Source organism: Nestor notabilis, unplaced genomic scaffold, assembly GCF_000696875.1.
Source record: "Nestor notabilis isolate BGI_N333 unplaced genomic scaffold, ASM69687v1 scaffold30644, whole genome shotgun sequence".
Lineage (NCBI taxonomy): Eukaryota > Metazoa > Chordata > Aves > Psittaciformes > Psittacidae > Nestor > Nestor notabilis.
This window is the reverse complement of record NW_009927457.1, coordinates 1-17391: the sequence shown is the minus strand read 5'-3', so window position 1 is coordinate 17391 and position 17391 is coordinate 1. Positions and strand designations below refer to the sequence as shown.

The 17391-nt window shown below is 38.0% G+C and overlaps 1 protein-coding gene across 1 annotated transcript; it reads left to right on the top strand.

Annotated features, from left to right (window-relative positions):
* Positions 1-573: 573 nt before the first annotated feature.
* Positions 574-14532, top strand: ABCB10 (ATP-binding cassette, sub-family B (MDR/TAP), member 10; the record flags this gene model as incomplete). The annotated part of the gene is made up of 12 exons (XM_010014071.1): positions 574-774; positions 1121-1323; positions 3080-3214; positions 4813-4959; positions 5526-5661; positions 8056-8151; positions 9418-9627; positions 9911-9990; positions 11324-11504; positions 11747-11790; positions 13330-13364; positions 13967-14532. Coding segments are annotated over 12 exons (1760 nt in total), but the record flags the coding sequence as incomplete, so codon positions are not given.
* Positions 14533-17391: the final 2859 nt, after the last annotated feature.

Sequence of the window (17391 nt, the reverse complement as noted above, 5' to 3'; positions counted from 1 at the left end):
AACCAAATGTATATAAATTTTGCCAGTCAAGAGTAAATGTAATGCTTTTTTGTTGTTCTTCCCTCCCCCCTCCCCCCCCAATAAAATTGCGTGGTTTAGTTCTCAGATCAGAACTTCAGTCCATTGCTGTCTCAGAAATAGGCAGTTGGAAGCTTTAATACAGTAGCAAGCATGCATAATAAACCCCAAAGCAAACAGGAGTTGAAGGACCGTGTGGGATATGTGGAAAATGTGGTAACTGTTAATGGTCTCTAAGGATGACATCTCTGAAAAGTAAACTTTATTGCACGGTGGTGTGGAGGTTTAGACAAGAGAAGTCATTCTAGGACTTTGATTGTATACAGAGGCTTTCAGGATCTTAAAATGTGCCTTGCCTAATTTACTTCATTAAAATTAAAATTACAGTGACTTAAAATATCCCATTCAGAACTGGGCCTAAAAGAAGGCTGATTATTTAAAAGTGGCACTCTCAAGCTTAATAGAAATTTCAAGTGAAAAATTATTTCATATGTACTGCTAATGATCTTGCAAATTCAGAATAATTTTCCTTTCCTTTTCCTTGTTGATTTGCAGCTGCTGTTGGCTTTCTGACAGTTTCCAGTGTCATTACCATGTCAGCCCCTTTCTTTCTGGGGAAAGTTATTGACATTATTTATACAAATCCCAGTGAAGATTTCACCGACAGCCTGACCAGCCTGTGTGCCTTGCTGAGTGGAATCTTTTTATGTGGTGCTGCTGCTAATGCTACTCGTGTCTACCTCATGCAGACTGCAGGTAAAAACAGAAGCAAAAAGCAGTAGAGTGTCATCTATTTTTCACAGAGTCAGGATATCTAATGATCTGAAATAAGTTCTTGGCACTGGCTGAGAGATCCTCTTGGAATCAGTAGCTTTTTACCAGATCAAAGGTAAACTAATAGTGCAAAGATAAGTATGCTGGAGTAATTGTTCATTTGTATTCACTGTTACAAGACATCTTAAAGTTCACTCTCTTCTGGTATATTAAAAATCTGTAATGTGACTTGTTCAGTGCTGCATAATCCTGTGATTTTTATGTTGTTGGCATCTGTGTATATCATGGTACTTGTGTGCCATGCTTGACTGGCTTTTGTTTCCAACAGGACAAAGAATTGTGAAACGTTTGAGAGCAACCATGTTCTCTTCTATTCTGAAGCAAGAAATTGCTTTCTTTGACAAGACCAGAACAGGAGAGCTGATAAACCGCTTATCTTCAGATGCAGCCCTCTTGGGCCGTTCAGTGACTGAAAACCTTTCAGATGGGCTCAGGGCAGGAGCGCAAGTATCTGTGGGGGTTGGAATGATGGTATGGAAGTCTCTTCCCTGCTTGTCACTTGTAGTTTCAAGCTTGTTTCAGTCCTATTAGGCAATGTGTGAATGTGAGTCAGTCCAGAAGGTGGTGTGTGATCTTTGATACAAGTGTATTTCACTGGTTATCCAGTATAACTTTTATGTACTGTATTGCAACAGGTGATGTGCCTGTAGCCACTTGATGTTTACTCACAAGCCAAAATATGGATAATGAAGGTTTCAAATTAACTACTGTTGCTGCCCAAATTTATCAAGGAAAGTATAGTAGACAAATAGCTTAACTCTATTCATACTGAGCAACTGGCCTAGTGGAAGGTGTCCCTGCCCTTTGCAGGAGCTAGATGATCTTTAAGGTCCCTTCCAACCCAAACCATTCTATGATCCTCTGATTAAAATAAATGATAAAGTTTCTGTGGCTGTAGGTAAAATAGGGTGTGAAGGGCCTGATGTAAAAGTCGTTGGAGTTAGTTGATTCTGGTTAAAACCTCAGTGAGCAAAGGCAGCACTGAATATCAAATTACTGCTGAAGATTTTTACAAGTGTTAGTCTTTCTGCTTTAGTCGATCAGTAAAGAACATATTTAGGTATGAAGCACGTTAATGAAGGCTTCAGTGCAGTGCATCAGTTAATATTCCTTGGTGGTCAGTTGGTTTACTTAAAAATCTCATTTCCTGCCTGTTTTCTGTGGCATTCATTTTGTTAACTCTTATCTGAGAAAAGATACATTGGTGAAAATTATCTTAAATGAAGGTGTAGTAATTGCTGCTGTCTACCTGGAGTTAAAAACAGATAGCAAAAAGTCTCCTCATAAAAATAAGCTTTCAATATTGTTGTTTTTAGAAACTGTTAAGAGTTTCCACTGTGAAGCTTCAAAGCTTTAATACTTTGTCACTGATAAGAATTATGCCTTTCTGTAGTTATCTAAGCAAATAGAGTCTATAAGGTTTTATCTTGCCATAGATTAAATAGAAAATAAGGTATTCTGCTCAAAAATGCTGCCATGATTGAGTGTTAAAAGGTGGACTATAAAAGCTTGCCCAGAAAGATTATCATTAAATAATTATAAAGCCTGTCAAGGAAGTAAACTTTGAATTTTTCTGGAGATTTTTGTTTTCAATACAGAAAACAAGATGAAATGAAAACACAAATTAGATCTAATTTAATGGATCTTATGAAAATAACTCATTTAGGAGCTTTAATGATGGTTGTTATGAGTGATAAGGTTTTGCAACAGGAAATTAAATCTATTATTCCAGGTTATGAGCATTCATGGGTGTCAGGGAGCACTGGTGACCTCCATCTGTTTCTCAGTTACCCAGAAGTAGTGTCTGATGTTTCTCTACTCAAACTTTCTGTGTTACACCATCTATTTAAAAGTTGTGAAAGCGCTTTAGGAGCTATATAATAGTTTGTCTTTCAACATCCCCAAGAGATTTCCCGGTAGGTCTCTTTACTGGCAGGTTAAGATACTTGGCTTAGACCACACAGGGAACCAGTTAGAAAGCTAGAAATGAAATCCAGACCGCTTAGCTTATAATCCTTTGTTCTAACCGTGGGATACATCCCAAGTACTGTGGAGGAATGGTTATTTTGCCTGGAAGAAATAAAACATGATAAATGAAAGCATGGCAGCTCTAAATTAAAATCCTACTAGATTTAGAGAACTCCAGGAAGGGAAGTAGCACTTCAATGCTCCAGTGGTTGTTTTTAATCTAAATGCTAGCCCCTGACACATACCATTTTTCTTCTAGTTTTTTGTGTCTCCTAGCCTTGCTGCATTTGTTCTGAGCATTGTGCCACCCTTGGCTGTCCTGGCTGTGATTTATGGAAGGTACTTGCGAAAACTTACTAAAATGACCCAAGATTCTCTTGCAGAAGCAACACAGGTAATCTTTTAACAGATGCTTTCTAATTAACTTCAAAGTTGCTGTAGTGTATTCAGGTTAATATCTCTGAAGTTACAGATCTTCTGAAGATAATTGTACTGTTCATTGCCCTAAGCCATGCTGAGCCTGTCTGTAGTTTTGCACCTGAATAGCATGAAAGGTAAACGTCAGTAACACTTATGCATAGATCAGCCATGCTTAGGTTGTCCATAACAATAAAATGTGGAGGTACAAGGTCCTGAGAATTTGGAAGCATAGGAAAGGTTAAGGAGGTTAGGCTTTAGCTTTGTGAGAGCATTAAAAAACTCAGCCTATGAAGTCCTGTGTTGTTTGGTACCTAGGTTTGAAAAATGCTTTTCTTGGGCTATGGTTATGAGTTTGAAGCCATCAGAAGCATCCTAGATGGATCTGTCTTTAAAGAAGACTTTGCTAGCAGGTCTTTCTCTGGAATGAATCCTTGATGTTGGACTTTATTGTCAGCTCTTCAATATTTATGAGCCTTAATGTTACTTAAACTTTTCTGGGCATCTTAGCACATACGCAGGTATTTGGGAGGAAAACAGAGGGAACTGTTGAGGCTGTTGTAGAGGAGCCTTCCTTGTGTTTGTTTGCTGACTGTGCTGAAATGATACTGCAAAGTGCTATCAGAGCATAGTAGTGATGGTGACCTTTTCCTTACAGGCTGAGGGTGGGGAAACATCATTAGAAAGCATAGAAATATTATTAGGAAAGATCTAGTTGAAACAGCCACACTTGTCAGCTGTTTTAAACTTAGGGTGTCCTTTGTAGGACTTCTGCAAATTGACTGTGCAGAAGGAAGATAAGCCCTCTTCTGCTTATCTTCCTTGTCCTGTGTTGAAGGGAAGCTCATGCCTTTGTAAACTGGATGTGGGGCTTCACACGAACAAGCAATGTTAGCGTTCTGTTCAAATTTTCAGGTTGAATGGGGGATGGAAGAATAACAATTATATTTTTATATCACATGCATATGTTTTATCACATATATATATTTTTACTCACACAAGGAGGTCTTGTTCTTTGTTATACCATCACAGTGCCTATTATCAAGTTAGCACAATAGGTTACAAGTGAGGTAATTTTAGAATGAATCCCCAGTGTTGCTTTGATCACCCGAGTGGAATTGTTTCAGGAAATAACTGTAGGCTTTCTTGCATGATTTAGTATAGAATAGAATAGTCTTTACTTTTCCTGTCCCCATCTTGTTACTGCAGGTTTTTTTTAATAGTGTTTTTCTTACGTGCATTGTTCACATCAAATTATGGTGTTTTTTTTTTTTAACCCTGCTTTTGTATTTTTCTATCCCTGCTAGCACTTAAGGCAATCTTGAAGTTCTTCTTAAACTACCTGGTCATTCAGTTTACTTTTATCTTAGTAGAAGCAGAAAAAAATAAAATTGGGGGGGGGGGGGGGGGGGGGGGTGTTGGGGAGGAGGGCATGACACGTTTTCCAGTGGTATCCAAAGGAATGTATTTGGAGATTAGTGTAGTGATACTGGTTTAACTTTCAAATATTCTGTAATATGAGCATTCCAAATTGTGTGTCTTTGTGTATTTGTTTTGTTCTTTGCTTTAATGTAGTTAGCTGAAGAGCGTATTGGAAACATAAGAACAGTTCGAGCTTTTGGGCATGAAGTGGCTGAAATGGAGAAGTATGCAAAGAAAGCTGATGACGTGCTACAGCTGGCTAAGAAAGAGGCACTCGCTCGGGCAGGCTTCTTTGGAGCAGTAAGTATATTTTGAAGAAAGTAAACCAACCATGCCAAGTGTCAGTTATGTTAAAATTCGTAAGGATGCTTATAAACCTGCAAATTAATGAATTGCGTGTAAATTTAACTTACATAAAGCTGTCAGAAGATTGGACTTAAATCAGTCTAAAGGAATCTGGGGGGTGTGCAGGTGGGGGAGGAATTGCATTCTTGCATAACAGCTTGCAGTGAGTTTGCTTAATAGTATCCTAAAATTGCAACATAACTGCAGACTATCAATTCTTCTCCTTTAATGATGGTTGAGAATAATGTTCGGTTTCCTTTCATTTCTTGGGGAAAAACCCAACCAACCAAAAAAAAGAATTTTTGAAACAGCTGTTGGATGGTGCAGTGCAGCACCAACTGGCTATTGCCTTGGTTTGCTTCAGAATTGGTTTTGTTTAGATTTAACTCAGTCCTCTCAAGTGCAGTGTCCTCCCCTTGTGTAGGAATTCTTTTATTAGAAGGAAAATTCTGAAACAATATTTTAGAGGATGAAATTTAAGATGTATGTGACAAAATCTGCCTTTTCCTCTTTTTCCTTAGAGTGGCCTTTCTGGAAACTTAATTGTCCTCTCAGTCTTATACAAAGGAGGATTACTAATGGGCAGTGCCTACATGACAGTTGGTGAACTCTCATCTTTCCTAATGTATGCTTTCTGGGTTGGAATAAGCATCGGAGGTATGGAATGAGAAATTACATTTTCTTCAATTCAAAGCGTTACAGTCAGTACGGGGGTGGGAGGGAAGAAATGCTTAAAAGATCTGTCTTTCTTAAAAAGCCTCTTGCAAATGATCTTCTCAAAAAATCAGACTTTTTTTTTTTTCTGAAGAGTTAATTAAAATAATAATTTGTAACTTAATTTAAGCCTTCCATTTTCCAAAAAAAATACAGGAGTTATTTATTTCAATGTGTGTATGTGATGGACACATATTACTTTAATTTTCTTCAGGCCTAAATGAAGATATTTGATATTCTTTACAAAATACATGTGTCAGTGTTAAACATACTTTATTTAGAAAGGCTTGCAGAATTTAGCTGTAATTCAGTGCAGAGTGTTTTGAGCTGGAAGAGTTAAACAACGTGCTAGCAGAACACTACACTGTGGTGTTTTCTGGTCTTCCTTACTGTCTCCTCCTTGAAGCTCAGACTGTGTAATCTACTGGCCCAGAAACAAACTGTTCATCTTTTTGACAGAGCAGTCTTCACTACTGCATACAGGCAAAAATGAAGATAAGGTACTTCGAACCTTACCTGACTAGAAGGGTTCTTCTTTAGAAATGAAACTGTTACTTCTGTTAGACCAGCAGGGCAATGCAGTTCCGCTGTACTCTTGTAAGACTATGCCTGATATTGTGGGAAGCACAGAGAGGCACCTGAGGGCAGAATTCACAAAAGCTGCTTCTTTGAATATCATAATTCCAGTGCCACCCATTCCAACTACCAAACCCCTTTCTTCTCTGCTTAAATCATCCAAGTTTGGTCAACAGACAGATACCCAGCTCTTTGAAAACATGGGACAAAATAATGTTAAGTAAATGAAAGATAAGGTTAGAAGCACTAATATAAGGTAACTGAATTAACTTTTATTTGCTGTAAAAACATATTTTAAAAATTCTACTTCAGGCTATTGAAGAATGTGGTTTTGCACAGAGCTGAAATGAAGGTGTCTTGCCAGAAGAGGCTTGCCTTCCTTAGTGCCTCTACGAGGCATATACATCTTCTAAGTACTAAGTCTACTTGGTGTATATCATCATTGATACATGTAGGAGTCCATGCAATGAACTGTGAAGCTCACTGCATAATTTGGGACTTTGCCCCTTTTTGATACAAGTTTGCTGAAACAGGTTATAAAAATTAAAACCATTTTCTAATTACTATTTGCTGTCTGTAGAATGTACTGCTTTTTCATGAGTGGTTGTGAATTTGCAGACCTCAGTGTCTGAGTCTCAAGGTGCTCTGTGAGGCTCATGCCTCCTCCCCTGTGCCGAGCTCTAGGATGTAGATGCTTTGGCTCTTTATTCCGAGCAGACAGGTTCTCACCATGGCTAGGTGCTTCGTGTCACAAGCTTTAAGATGGTCCTCAGCAGCAGTGTGATGGAACGTCCTGCCTTTACTTAAAGACTCGTGACCTTGTGCTAGGCTTGTTGCTCTGCAAAAATAAACCAGTAAACCTATTTTAATATACCTTTGGTTTTCTGCCCTCCTGAAATCACTCTTAGCACTATAGGCATTTTAAGGTGGAGGTGGTTTATTCTATATGTTTATTCTGTTGGAATTCAGATATTCTAAAGTTGGTTACTCTTATTTTGAAAGACCCACAAAAAATGAAGAAATAAGACATATTTATGTCTTATTCCATTTTTGGTTCTAGGTTGGCTTCTGTGTTTATCTCAGCCGGAAAGCCCTTCAGCCAAGCCAGCTCCAAGATGATTCACACAGCTGCTAAGAGCTGGGTCCCAGTACTATACGCAGGCCTTGTCCTTAGCTTTTGCTTTACCCCATAGTTTTTGAAGCATGCTGTCTCAGTAGACTCATTTCTTTATGCTGTCCGTTCTCCACATAGCTTCTCAAGCATCAGTTCCAGCTTAAGCTTTGTGCGCTCTCTCCGCTGTGGCTTATTCAGCCAGGCTCCCCTGTACTAGTATAACCCTGTCTGACAAAGAACAGTGTTCAGAGTGCTCCATTCTACTGAATGCTTTTGAAAATATAGCTGGTTGTATGCAAGGCTGTTTTTCTAAAGCTGGATGTTGTTCTTCCTGACACATAAATGAAACAAAGTTGCTTTGCTTTTGAGTATATGCAAACTTAAGTGTATTAATGTTTTCTTTTTTCTTCAGATAGATTTATTTTACAAGTACAAGCAAAAATGGTGAATAAGTGTTACTGGTAGCTCTCAAGTGAGACTAAATGGAATTCAAATCAGCATGTTTCATAGTGTATTGGAGTAAAAGATCCACTACACATTTGATGCTTCAATGTTGGTGGTGAAATGTGTAATGCAAATTTTATGTCTCCTATGTCTTCCATTCCATATGGATGCATAATTAATACTGTTCTTTTTTTTTTTTTTAGGTCTCAGTTCCTTTTATTCTGAGCTAATGAAAGGACTGGGTGCTGGTGGACGTCTATGGGAACTTATGGAAAGGAAGCCCCAGCTTCCATTTAATGGTGGGTTCTTGGTTTGTTTTTATTACCATCAAACTGAAAGCCTGGAGAAGAGCAGGAAATCTGGGAAAAAGAAAAGCAAAGTAAATTATTTGTTCTAGGAACATCAGGACTAGTGAAATCTTGATTGCTGCTGATGGGTGTTTGTGTTTCCTATCTGCAGTTACTGTTTAACCAGACATGGGCCTGTGCCACCATATGCCATGGCTAGTTGGGGGTTACTTGTGTGTTGCATCTGGAAAGAACTAAGGGTTTTGAGTTGCATGTCTTTAGCATGAACAAACACTATTCAGGTGTTGCCCTGGGTCTGTCAGTTTTCACAAAACTGGTCGGAACTTCATCAGTGAGACTGTCCTTCGGGAATGCAGCATTGCTGCCTGATTAGTTTGCTTTGTATGGATATGTGTTGCTGGGATATAAGAGGGCTTGAAGAAATTGTGTTTCTTTGTCTTACATATGACAAGCTTTTTCTAGTACTGATATTTTTCTGAGGTAATTGTTTAAATCAAACAAGTTGGTTGTATTTAACTTTGGCTGTCATTCATTCATGGTGGTTTGTTAAGGTGTTCACAAACTGAAATTTTAGTTTCAGTGAACTGTTGCCTAAGAGTTATGCCTCTGATTGGTCTTTGAATACTCTGTTGTCCTGAATTTATTGAATATACTCTCATTAAAAAAAAAATCATAAACTTGGTCATTAATGCAACAAACCTAGCAGCAGCTTTATGCCAGTGACAGCCTCTTCTTAAACGCTACATAGCAGATTGTGGAGAGGGAACTGTTCTTGTTCAAAGAGGAGGGTGTTTCAGGTGACTTTTGTGGCTTGGTGAAAGGGTAGGAAATGATTGCAATGTTTATCTTTTCTCATGTGTTTTATGGCAATGGGACTTTGGCCTGCGACAATGCCATTTTATTTCATTGCTTCTAACTGGCAACTTTTAAATTGTTTATATTATGTCTTAAAATTCAGATAATTTTACCAGAAGTGAACATTGTTAGTTGTTAGATATTAGCAGGATGCAAATTCTCTCACTTGCTGTAGGTTCACTGCTGGTGAGCAACCTGAAACTGCACTCAGGAATGAGTGGTCTACCACACTAATTCAGCCATGGCTGAAATATAACCCCTGTGGTCCTGAATTGTGGCTTGCAGCTATCCCTACATTTAACACAGAGATAAGACATTTCTGTTGGGTGTCTGTAAAGCAAGTTCTAGGAGGGCTGAGCTGATTTCTGTTCATGTTTCTGTATTTTATTCTTTGTCATATAGAGGGAGTCACACTGAGCAAAGACACATTCAGAGGTGCTTTGGAATTCAAGGATGTTGAGTTTGCATATCCAACGCGTCCAGAAACATCAATTTTCAAAGATTTTAGCCTTTCCATTCCAGCTGGCTCTGTTATGGCTCTGGTTGGCTCAAGTGGTACAGGGAAATCGACTATTGTATCCCTTCTGCTGAGGCTGTATGATCCTCTCTCAGGTATGTTTTGTGTGTTGCTCTCATTCGTGACCATTAATGCTTTGCATCTCATGTACACCTTATAAGCAGTCAGAGTTCCTGTCCGTGAGGTCCTGACGTGACTGTTCCACTGATGCACTGTGCTCCTTTCTGGGGTGTACAGTTACCTTGTGGTGGTGCCAGCATGGCTTTGCATTTCTGATCCACCACTACGTAATCCCCAGGGGTCGTTGTTCTCAACTGTTCTTTTTGCCTCTTTTCAGTACTTGTCAAACACACTTGACTCCACTGTTCTTAATTTAAGGTACTATCACCGTTGATGGCTTTGATATCCGTCAGTTAAATCCACTGTGGTTCAGAACAAAGATTGGAACAGTGAGTCAGGTGAGGAAGAAAAGTAATTCTAAGTCAATGAAATCATTTTGTGTGATCAACTAGCTGTGTGTTACTTTGCTTCGTTTTGAAACTCCATAATCTTGCTTCTCAGAGAAACCCCTCCCTCTCTCCATAACTGCTGTTGTGTGTGCTTTGTTCTAAAGTATTGAGAGCTAGTCCCGTTTTTCTGTAGTGCGTTTTTAACAATCACAACAATTCACAGTGCTAGCATAGAAGAAAAGTGTGCATGTGGAGACTGGGAAGAACATTGTATATACATAGGTATACCATCCTGATGTTTGCTATGACTTGTTGAAGAAAGTAACACAAAGCTTAATATTTAATTAACATTTCCTATTACTGGAAGTTACACAATCATATTTTACACAACCATTTGGAAACTGACCTTCTGTGCTCCGTGTTGTTTCCAGGCAAACACAATTCCAGTAGGAAAGCATGAAAATGCAGCACTGTTGGCATTACTCTTGTAGTGTTCTCTCTGTAGCAACCCCAAAACTCTGGAAATACAGACAGATGTTCAGTGATCTCTTAAACATAAACTACTTGACCAGTTAAAATACATATGTTATTTCCCTCATCTCCCCAGATGCTTCACACTGTAATCAACTGTTAGGTTGATGTCCTGGTTAAAAGCACCAGGATAACTGGGTATATATTGCACTGCAAAACATCTACTTTATGTAATAATGTCACCAGAAACTTTTGTGCAGAAATGCTTTTCCTGTGGTCACATTAGCATTTGTCTTTTTGAACATATGTATTTCACTTGAGTTACCAGTAGGAGATTCATACTGATATTCATACTATAGCATCTCTATTTTATAAACAGAGCAGACTTACCTTGTTTCAGACATTTTCCCATTGTACGTCACTTGTCCTATCTGCCAGTCCTCTGTTTTAAGCATTTAATATAAATTAAATGCACAAAATGTCATAAAATCTATGTAGAGATTAAGAGAAGAATCATCATTGTTCCAAATGATGTTATGTAGAAAAATACAAAGGGATATTTTCTGATGTTTGAATGAATAACTCTTTCTGAACTCGTCCTCAAATATTAGGAATTGAAGGTTTTGTTACGTATTGTTAGTTGAAAAAACAGCTTATTTTTTAATTGGTTTTCACTGCCCTTTTTAGTGTTAGGGTTGGTTTTATTTCTTTGGTTTGAATTCAGTTAACTCTAGTTTACATACTTGTTTAAATGGATAGAAAAGAAATTAATACTGGGGCTTTTAAGTGAGATTTATGTTATTTGAGATACAGACAGTACATGCATGTAACTACAGATCTACCATATTAGTTATGTCTTTTAATTTATCAGGAACCAATTCTGTTCTCCTGTTCTATTGCTGAAAATATTGCCTATGGTGCAGAGGATCCTTCTACGGTGACTGCAGAGGAGATTCACAAAGTTGCTGAAATAGCTAATGCTGCTAGTTTTATCAGAGATTTTCCAAACGGGTTCGACACACTAGTTGGAGAAAAGGGTGTTTTGCTTTCAGGTACATCCTTATATTGCTTATTTTAAAAATCATGATTCTATAGAGTGAAGTAAGAATTCTATCACTTCTTGTTACCAGTTGTTTCCAAAAGCCATAGCCTGCCACAAGTATTAAAAAAACCCCCTACTTTATCTCCCTTCTTGCCCTAAAGTCATGTGCCTTATTCTGCTTAGCCCAGGCATTCACTTAAAATCACTTCATTTCCGGTTTCCTATTTCAATCTACTGAGCTTTTCCCCCCAGGTGGACAGAAGCAACGAATTGCGATAGCTCGAGCTTTGCTCAAGGTAAGCCAGCATCCAAGTAGCTATTTAACTGCTCTGTGGGGAGGTGGGAACGGTTAAAAAAGAGACAGTCTTTCAATGGGAAAGGTGGAAAAATATTTTTAAAAAGAAAATTGTATCTTTTACATCAATGAGGAAGTTTAAAAGGGCTGAGTGGATTAACTAAAGAATTTGCTTATGTAAGAGCTTCTTCCTATCTTTTTGGTAGTTGTTGCCAAGACTGGTGGTAAATCATTGTATAATGGGTCACTTTCAGAAGACCAGGTCAAGGATGAAGGAAGACTTGAGAAATGTGCTGCTAGTAAACTTATATATGACACTTCTGTCACTGTGTTCAGACCTCTATTGTTCCTTGGTTGATTTTTCTGGGTTGCAACTTACAAGCTCTATAGATGCCCTGTCTTGGCTTTGAGAGGAGCTGGTCTGGATTTCAGGACAACTATTTCAGACACATCTTTTCCTTCGAGGGTCGGCCTGGGTCTGGTTTTAGAGCAGGCTCTGTGCTGCATTAATTTGAGGAGACTTCTGAGGACCAGAAGAACAGGGAGTGTGGTTCAGGGACAGCCACATGGCCTCGCAGGAAGCAGTTTGGTGCTGATGCTCAACTGGAAGTTCTGGCCCTTGCTGAACCCAGCTTACATGCACATTAAGCTGCACAGATCTCTCTAGCATCTTAGCATGACCAGTTCTGCTAGATTACTGAGTTCTTCATTATGCCAGTTCTCTTTTACCATAAATGCTGAAAAGCTGATTGCATTTCATGTCAAGTACAGTTCATGGGAGTAGAGACTTTATTTGGGGGGAAAAAAGAAAGTTGTAATAATTGAGTAGTTCATGTATATGTGATTGGGAGTGCAGAGGAGTCCCCTCTCTTCCAGATAAAGTCTAAACCTTTGCTCTCAACTTTATCAAGGAAGTTTGGAGTATGTACTGTAATTCAGAAGAAGCTTTTAAAGGATTTGAGTGTTGGCAGGGGTTTTTTGGTTTTGTGGGGTTTTTTTTGTTTGTTTTTGGGTTTTTTTTTTTTGTTGTTGTTGGGTTTTTAATTAATTGCATTGGGAAGAATTCTTAAATGCTACATATTTCACCTGGAGTGAAATACTGCTTATTGGTAGGTCTTTGCTATTTTTTGTTACTAGACAGTCATATGTAGCAGACTGGCTGCAAGCAGAGAGTAGCTGAGCCTCTGTGAAAGATCCACATAAAAGCAGTAAATAGGAAATTGAACTTTTGACCACAGTGCTCCCAAATATGCATTAAAAATCATCTCCCACCTTTAGTTTGTAATCTTTCAAATACTACCAGATAATAGTATTCTGTTACTTCAGTTTGGAAAATTTGAGGATGCAAGAATGTTGTTTCTGTTTCATCCTCTTGGCATTTAGACTTGTTAAAAGTAATGTTTTGAACAACATTCAGTTCTTTTGATGAAGTAAGTACACTTACTTGGAGTTCTAAGCTGTCTGAATGTTGTTCTCTACTGATATAAATACACATATCTTGTGTAGTTGTTATTATAACCGATTTTACTTTCTTCTTCAGAATCCTAAAATTCTTCTGTTAGATGAAGCAACAAGGTAAGATATAAAATAAATAGAAACTCAGAAATTACCTATCTGCAAAACTCACAACTGGGAGGTGTTCTCTCTTCTTTCTTTCTCTGCATCCCTTGCACAAATTATCTAGCCCTTATTTTTGTCTGCCCACAAGAATGTGCCTTCTAGAATGTGTGAATTGGTTAGGAGGCGCATGATAAAAGCTGTTTCTGCCGCGTGGAAAGGATAGCTGGTACATTCTGTTGTAATTTTTGATGGAGTTAAATATGTAATATGTAACTTGATTTCGAATCATGTACTTCAAGGTTTTTTGTATCTTTAGTTTAAATGAAGATCTTAGTGTAAAAGAGAGATGATTACACTTCAGTATAACTTTTTTCACTAATTAATTTAGTGTTATTTCTCTACGCATATATTTGCATATGAGAATATAATGCCTGTAACTTGGGTGTGTGCTCTAAGCAGATTCACGAAACTTCCCTGCAGTTCCATTGGTTTGTATTCACCAACAATAGCAAGGGTTTGCAGTTTCAGCAAAATAAGCCTAATGCATGCACAACTAACCTGTCTGAAAATAACAGACATCCCCCTCTCTCCCCTCCACACTTCCTGTTTCTCACTAGCGCTTTGGATGCTGAGAATGAGTACCTAGTGCAAGAAGCTCTGGACCGGCTGATGGAAGGGAGGACAGTCCTCATTATTGCTCATCGTCTGTCGACTATTCAGAATGCTGATTTTGTTGCAGTCCTCGGTGAGGGCAAAATTCTTGAATGTGGAAAACATGATGAACTACTTGCAAATCCAAATGGACTTTTCAGGAAACTAATGCAGAAACAAGCTTTTCTTCAGAATAGTGATACTTTTTCATTAGATTTACGATCCATAGAAAAGGGCTCATTAAAAGAAAATGTATGAGAGAAAGTGTCAATAATGGAAGTTTGCAAACTATGAAGAATATAACTTATGTTTCAGTTATGTAAAGTAAATGTTATATTTTTCCAAAATGTACAAAGTATTCTTTTGAAACTCAGATGTGTTTAAACTTTTTATTGAAAGCTTTTTAATAATTATTGCAACTTTTTAAATTGTCTATCACATTGAGATAATTTCAACATATAGATTTTTCTGCTTTTTGTTGACACCATTTAGAATCTTGTTTGCTGTAATGCACTGTATGTTGGTGTGCTGCATTTGGTATTTTAAGGGTAATTAAATGACAATCTTATCATTTTCATATCATTCTCTTCCCTTTTGAAGAAACTTTTGATTTCTATGCTTGTCAGTCATCTTAAAATGCATGACACTAATGTACTCTGAAATTTCTGACTTCACCACTGCACTGTCCTTCCAGTTACCATTTTGTTCTGAAATGTGAAAGTTGATTATGATCCCCATCTACAGTCGCTGTGGAGAATTACACACGAGTACACATTTTGGAGAGTATGGAAGCATGAGTTGGAGGAAAGTTCTTTAAAACAAAACCCCAACGACAAATAAAAAAAAAACCAACAAGGCAACCAAACAAAAAACATATCTGACTTTACATAAAAGGGCAAAGTAAGTGTATTAGTATATTGTGAACATAGGAAACTCTAAAATTTGCATGCATTTTCTTCCTTTCTCCATTTTCCCAGTTCTTTAGTTTCACTTCTTTTCTAAGATGATGTCCAGAAAAAGAATCTTACATATATAAGTTTTTGTCCTTTACTAAGGCATGTGTAAGATTTTTATTGTTACTTAAGTTTTCATTGATAGAAATCCCAGGTTTTGCCTAACTGCTTTATTAGGGACAACTACTAAACTGCCTTCTCAAGAACAGCTAGTAAAGTAATAGCATTACATTAATCTGAATAACTGCAGGAGGGCACATTGGGCAGGAAAGAGTAGGCTTCATGTTTCTAATTTAAGAATCTCTTCCAATAGAATCTCTCTAGACTTTCTGGAGGTGCAAAACCCCACCAGGTAATTTAAAAAAAAACTAGACACTTTCCAGGTCACATTAAAACTAATCTATGCTGGGAAAACTTGTTGCTGGAAAACCTTATTGGCAATAGGTGAGATATATACTGCTGGACAAGCTAAAAATGTTTCTTTAATGTGCCATTTATGCCACTTTGTGGCACATAGTGAAAACACTAAAGAGATCCCTGTGCTAAGTTATGAAAATAAAATGACAGCCACATGTAATTTTATCTTCTGATCATAGTTTTACTAGAAGCAGATACTGTGCTAAAGGTATGCCAGAAATACCACTGACCCAATGTTCTCTTTTGGTGTTGACTACCAAGTATTCTCTTTAGGATGTGTTTAGAGAGGCTCAGACTTTAATCCTTGCTCATGTACTCCTTACGTGAGACGCAAGGAGCCTCTTTATTCATGTGTTTACACAGGTTACAGGAATTACTTGCAGCTGAACTGAATGACTGTTTTATGGCTTTTTTTCTGGCTGTTTTATGTCTTTTGTTCATTAGTTGTTCTGGCAGGCATTGCAATCCACAGAAAAGTGTGAAAAGCTTCAGCAAAGCTCTAGTCCACAGCAAGGTGAATGTCTATCATAACAGGGTACACGGCATAACAGACTTTGTTCAGTTCAGAGCCACTCAGTGTTCCATGGAACAAACCACAGACCTCGACAAGGTGAGAAAACAAAGTTTTGTAGTCATCCGCAAGTAGAAAGCTTTGATGGACAGCTTCAGATTTGTGATTTACACATGTACAGTATATGTGGTGTGTGCATGTGGCATGCTGCATGCTTCCACAGCAGCGCTAGTCAACTCTGAATATGGTTTAATTTTGAGCTGTATCTAGCTTAGTGAGGAAAAAGGTGTGAGAAAGAGAAAAAAATTAAGTATTGCATTATTTTTGTTACAAGAGTTGAAGAACTTCCTGTCTGAGGTGGAAACTGTTGGTGTATTTCCACTGTTTCAGCACATTTTCAGCTGTCTTGAGTAGGGAGATTGTGTCCAGTTGCTTAAGGAGTCTTAAAACTCATGATGCAATGATCCAATAAATTTGTACCCTGATCTATTAGGGAACTCTGTATTCTGATAAGCAAGACATTACATTTCTTAACCTATGAAGAAGAAAATGTAGTGATCTTTTATACACATCTTTGTTTAAACATCTCCGTAATCCCCCAAGACATACTCAGCCAATTCATGAGAATTCATAGCAGAGTTGGCTGCTGTCCTTTCAAACTAATCTTTCTGAATAGGTAGGCAGTTATTTGTGGCTAGTCTATCAAAGCAGTGTTTTCTACACTGTGTTTCAATTCATCAATCAATAAATAAAAACAGAAGTAGAGTATCAATTCCATATATTTTGAAGCTGTGGCTCTAATATAAGGCCACTATTTCCATTCTCTCAGTTCAAGACCCCACTTGTATTGTCAGAATTGCCAGCTGGACACTCACCTTTTCATGTGAAAAACAAATACCACATGAGTCCCAGCTGAAGAACTGGTTAAGTCTCTAACCAATACCAGCATAAACTATTTCTATGTTGAAAATGAGATTTCAAGGTTGACTTGTATCCTCTCTCCTGAAGATGGAGCTTTTAACATGGGGCTGGGGCAGCAAAACAAGTAATTCCCTGAGGAAGTGTATATACAGGATTCAAACAGCAACAACCATCTACTCACACTGCATCATCTTAATTGTTTTAGAAACGTGAAGACGAGTTTTCTGTTTTGAAATTTGAGTGTCACCATTCATGGATGCTGGGACACGTGGATGGCAGCTTGAATTTTACTCAATTTTTCTCCATTCACTATTCTATGATTCTATTTTCTGTTTTGTTTGGTTTGATAAAACAACAGTAACATAATTTAGCATTGCTGCATGGAGCATAATAGAGAAGGCTATACAGGACACTCACTACATTAGCATAACGGTATACTGATACTCCACCAAATGTTCATGTTTCGCCTTTACTGTAAAATCAAAGCAAAAGGCTATTTCCCGAGGTGCGCAGCTCCACAGAGGAGCCTCCAACCCCGGAGCGAGGGGACATCCCGCGTCCCGGCGCCTCAGCTCTGAGCGCCGAGAGC